General features: G+C 36.8%; 1 protein-coding gene across 2 annotated transcripts in view; it reads left to right on the top strand.

Moving 5' to 3' along the window:
- Window positions 1-5,092, top strand: part of LOC113175910 (lysine-specific demethylase 6A-like) — a 212,960-nt gene that overhangs the window by 600 nt on the left and 207,268 nt on the right. For both annotated transcript variants that reach the window (XM_077794197.1, XM_077794198.1), the window contains exon 2: window positions 101-164. In XM_077794197.1, the coding sequence (XP_077650323.1) occupies window positions 101-164 (64 nt within the window). The remainder of the gene's footprint in view (window positions 1-100; window positions 165-5,092) is intronic.

Genomic DNA, 5,092 nt, shown 5'->3' with positions numbered 1-5,092 from the left:
TTCACCCAGACCTTGGTGCTTTCCGGGCCTCGGTTTCGGGAAGGGACGGGTCAGTGTTTTTCCGCGAGCTTTAACAAGACACGTGTGTTTCTTCCTACAGTCGCCTCTTCGGGTTCCTGAGTCTTCGCGAAGATGGCGCCAGTATGAAAACCCTACTGGGCAAGGTAGGGCAACTACGCGAACACAACTGTCTACACGATCTTTTTGCCCTGCGTTTTGCTAGTCCTTGTAATTGTGTCTCGCGCTGTTCTAGCCATCTTTCGTTGCAGACAACAGCAGTGGCCAAGGGGCATTTGTAAAACTACTTATCACTTTTGCTGTCCTCTTGCCCGATCATATTGCTCTCTAGCTGTCCAAAATCTTTATAGTTTGCTCCTGTTCTTTGGGGCCTGGCTTAACAGACTCGTTAGCATTGCTGGTGTTTTAGACCTTTTTGGTTAAGCCTATGATTTCTGAATGTTAGCTCAAAGTTGGTCAATTTTGCAGACTTCTGAAAATTCACTATTTTCCTGTCGTCCTACTTTTTTTTTTCTTTTTAAAATTAAATCCTCGTTTGGCTCCTAGCTTGTTATGTCTGATTTAATCGCACGTTTTATGCTTTCTTGTATTACTTTGTCTCCTAAGGATTAAATTCACATAATTTTTTGCGTTCAGGAGTTTGCATTGGTACTGGATCTACCCTCATTGGCATTATGTTTGACTGAGACATAAATGATGTACTTACTCTTTTGAGTATTTTGCCATCAGAAATAGTGCTGAGAATGTTATCTGTGTGTGTGTGGGGGGGTGGGGGTTAGTTTTTTGGCCTAGAAGTCTTGATGCCTGGGTTTTAGAGACCGAAGACATTTCCTTGTTTGTGTGAAAAGTTGGCACTGTCATTTAGTTAATGGCTGCTCCTATCAGCCAAGATGGCGGGAAATAGTGGGAGGGGAAATGAAGAAGGGATTGTTTTCGTGGCGGGAGGAGATATAAACAGGAAAATCTTAGCGAAAAGATCTAATAAATTGCCTGGCACAAATTCATTATTTGAAAGGGGAATTATCGGTGTCTTTTCAAAGTAACATTCTTAAACCTACTATATATTTATCATTTAACACATTTAGTTACTTCTTGTAGACTGTTGTGTACACTTCATAGAACCTTACTTTTAAGCCTGTTTATGACCTGATCAAACTTATTAAAAATGAATTATATCCTGTCACTTGATAAGATGAACGTAGGACTGTACAAAAAATGCTACATATAATAAATGCTGCTTACATTACATTTTTCTCTTATTTGGTTGAAATCAGAAATTATGAACGTGACAGTTTGTTGCCTCAAATGAAACACTAGTTTCAAACCCCCCTCCCCCCGGAGGGGATTTGAACCCAGGTCCTCATGCTAATTTTTTTCTTAAGGATTTTTTTTTAATTTTTTATTTTTTTGTATCTGGGATTGAATCCAGGGGCACTTAACCACGGAGCCACATCCCCAGCCCTTTTTATGTGTTTTCTTTCACAGACAGTGTCTCACTAAGTTGCATAAGGCCTGACTAAATTTCTGAGGTTGGCTTTGAACTCAGGATCTTCCTGCATCAACCTTAAAAGTACCTGCGATTATAGCTGTATGCCACTTTGTCCAGCTTAATAAAAGGTTTTTAAACACAGATACATTAAAGTTGTTTGAATTATGGGTATTATTTAATACATGTATTCATGTATTTGGTAATATTTAAGTCAAAATATCTCTATCTTCAAAAATTTTCATTTCTCAATGATGAAACTTTCAAAGTTCTTTTGGCTTTTTGAAATCGAAGTAATTCCCTTTTTCTGTAGGCATACTACCTGGAATTTCTTGCTTCTGTGAAACTGTAACTTTGTATCCATTTATCAGTGTTCCCCATCCCTCCTGGGTCCTTTCTTTTCCAGGTCTCTAATAAGGTCAGTTTACTCTCCCCTTTTTTGAAATCAACTTGTTTGAATTCCACATAAGTTAGCTATGTAAACGTCTTTCTGTGCCTGATTTATTTCATTGAGTGTAATGATTTCCAGTTCCATCCATGGTGCTGCAAATGTCAGATTTTCTTATTCTTTATGGTTGAATAGTATCCATTTTTTAAATAGGTGCCATTTTTTTAAAATGGAGATTTAACTTGCATGGATTTTAATATGTAGTTTGGTTTAGCATAGTCTTAAGTTTTTTGTTTTTTTTTTTTAATCTGTAATCTATTTTTTTCCCCCTGTGGTGCTGGGGATTGAACCCCGGGCCTATGCATGTGAGGTAAGCATTCTACCAACTGAGCTATATTCCCAAACCCTATAATCTATTTTTAAATTTTTGTTTTGATTGCAAATAATGACCAAAAATCAATGATGTGATACTTTTTTTCCTAAAAATTCATTTCATTTGATTGTTGAATATGATTGTTAAATACTATGGAAGTGAAAAACCTATCCATGAAAACTACTGGCAAATTGTGACTGGCTTTAATATTCTTTTTTTTTAAGCTATTTTTTATATCTTTGTTTTATTTATTTATTTTTTATGTGATGCTGAGGATAGATCCCAGGGCTACACACATGCAAGGCGAGCTCTCTACCACTGAGCCACATCCCAGCCCCTTTAATATTCTTTAAGTTAAATTGAATTATTGGGGGGGGAAATAAATGATGTTGGGATCTGGGGGATTGAGGCAGAAGGACCACAAGTTTGAAGCTAGCCTGGGAAATTTACTGAGATTGTCTCAAAGAAAAATAAAAATGTCTGGGTCTGGGATTGCAGTCTAGTAATAGGGTGATTGCCTCGCATATGGGAGGCTCTGCATTTAAGCTCCAGTACTAATAAAAAGGCGGGGCTGGTGTTCTACATGTAGTTATCTCTTTGGATTCCTGAGCCTTCACAAAGATGGTCACTTCTAATTTAACTTGGATTGTATTTTGGATTATTTATTTCTAATTTAACTTGGAGTTTATGAAGTTGCTTGCAATTGATAGTGTTTGAAAACATTGGGGGAAAAGGTCTTATCATATATATTGATGACCCATACTTAAAAATAAATATTACTTATGAGTGTTTCTATGGGATAAATATTTACCTTATGATATTAGGAGTTCTAAATTATAATATATGTTAGTAATTTTTTTTTTGTTTGTTTTGTTTTTTTAAACTGGGGATGGGATCCAGAGGCACTTCACTACTGAGCCACATCCTCAGTCTCTTTTTGTATTTTATTTAAGTCAGGGTCTCACTGAGTTGCTTAGTGCCTGACTAAGTTGTTGAGGCTGGCTTTAAACTTGCAATCGTCCTGCCTCAGCCTCTCAAGCTGCTGGGATTATAGGTATGGACTACAATGCCTGGTCATATGTAATGATTTTTAATAATATTTTTTTAAGTGGGCAGAGGTTGCTTAAGCATATATTTGAAATTGCATGTGATCTTTAATACTGAGAATTTATACGTAATGTAAATTTTTCATGTTTGAGTAATTACGTGAAAAAAATTTTTAAAAATATTTAGTTTTTACTTATAGGTAGACACAATCTTTATGTGGTGCTGAGGATTGAAGCCAGTGCCTTATGCATGCTGGGCGAGCATGCATGAGCCACAACCCCAGCCCTTAAGTGAAAATTTTTGAGAGCAGTGTTTTGTTTTCTTTTTTCTTTTTTTGTTGCTGGGGATCAAACCCAGGGCCTTGTGCACTTGTGCATGCAAGCAAGCACTCTACCAATTGAGTTATATCTCCAGCCCAAAAGAGCAGTGTTTTTTAAAAGCATTGAATTCCTTGCTGGGTACAGTTAACACCTGTAATCCCAGTGGCTATGGAGGCTGAGCAGGAGGATTGTGAGTTCAAAGCCAGCATCAGCAAAATCAAGGTGCTAAGCAAAACTCAGTGAGACCTTGTCTCTAAATAAAATACAAATTGGGCTGGGGATATAGCTCAGTTGCTGGGTCCCCTTGTTCAATTTTTTGAACCCTTGTTCAAAAAACAAACAAACAAAACATTGATATTCTATTAGGAGCCAAATGTTAAGTTTTTCATATTGATGTTGTGTCCTATATGAACATCCCTGCCTTGTGATAGGAATTAATTGATGTAGCAGTTAAGATAACACAGAGATGTGATGAAAATCAGTATGTAAATTATTCAGAAGTCTAAGAATGGGAAGCATCGTATAACCTAGCTACATTTCTCCTTGGTTTGTAATCAAAAGAACTAAAATCAGCATACTGCAGTGATATGTGCATGCTTATATTTATAGCAACACAGTTTAAAATAGGCAGTTATTCAGCCATAAAGAAAAATGAAATTATGTCCCTTCCAGGAAAATGGATGGAGCTTGAGAGCATTATGTTAAGTGAGGTAAGCCAAAATTAAGAAAGGCAGTGGTTGAATGTTTTCTCTCAATTGTGGAAGCTAGAGAGGAGAAAGGAAAAGAAAGGTAGGGGTAGGGAAAAATCTTATTAAAATCAAAGCAGGAGACCCATAGAGTAGAGGATAGAGGACAGGGGGACCAAAGTAAGGAGGTGTGGAGGGAAAGGGGTAATAGTGCATGTAATAATGCATGACAATATTATAAGTAACTGTAATACACCAATAAAACATGGGGGGGAAATAATTTTAAGATAAAATTATGGTTTTACTCAGGGGAAAAAAAAACATGTAACCGGGAAACGTAGAGAACACAGATCATGGCAGGTATGCTATTTGATGACTCCTCAGGAGTTTTTATCCATTAATCTTGTTTATTCTTGACAGTCATGGCAAGAGCATCCTGATCCTTTGGTACACCTGGTCTCTGAAGCCGATAAGATTGTTTAAGGTGGGTGGGTAAGATTCATGCCAAACTTTCATTACCTCCGAAACTATAAGTCAAAGTGGGATACAGAAGGAAAAAGAAACAAACCACTATCTACTGGCTGTCAGACTATGAGTTGAGGCTCAGGAATGCTTTTGCTCTTTGTCCCTTTGGTGGTCTTTATTTTGGTACTAGAATTATTAGTAGAAAGATGAATAGAGAAATTACAGTATAGGGGGTCTATTTTTTAGAGTAGGTGTTTAAAAGCTTTGGAGGTAATGATAGAACTTTAAATTTATTAAAACATGAATTTT

This window comes from Urocitellus parryii, chromosome Y (genome assembly GCF_045843805.1).
Source record: "Urocitellus parryii isolate mUroPar1 chromosome Y, mUroPar1.hap1, whole genome shotgun sequence".
In the NCBI taxonomy this organism is placed as follows: domain Eukaryota; kingdom Metazoa; phylum Chordata; class Mammalia; order Rodentia; family Sciuridae; genus Urocitellus; species Urocitellus parryii.
The sequence above is the reverse complement of the archived record's forward strand: the minus strand, read 5'-3'. Positions and strand labels throughout refer to the sequence as shown.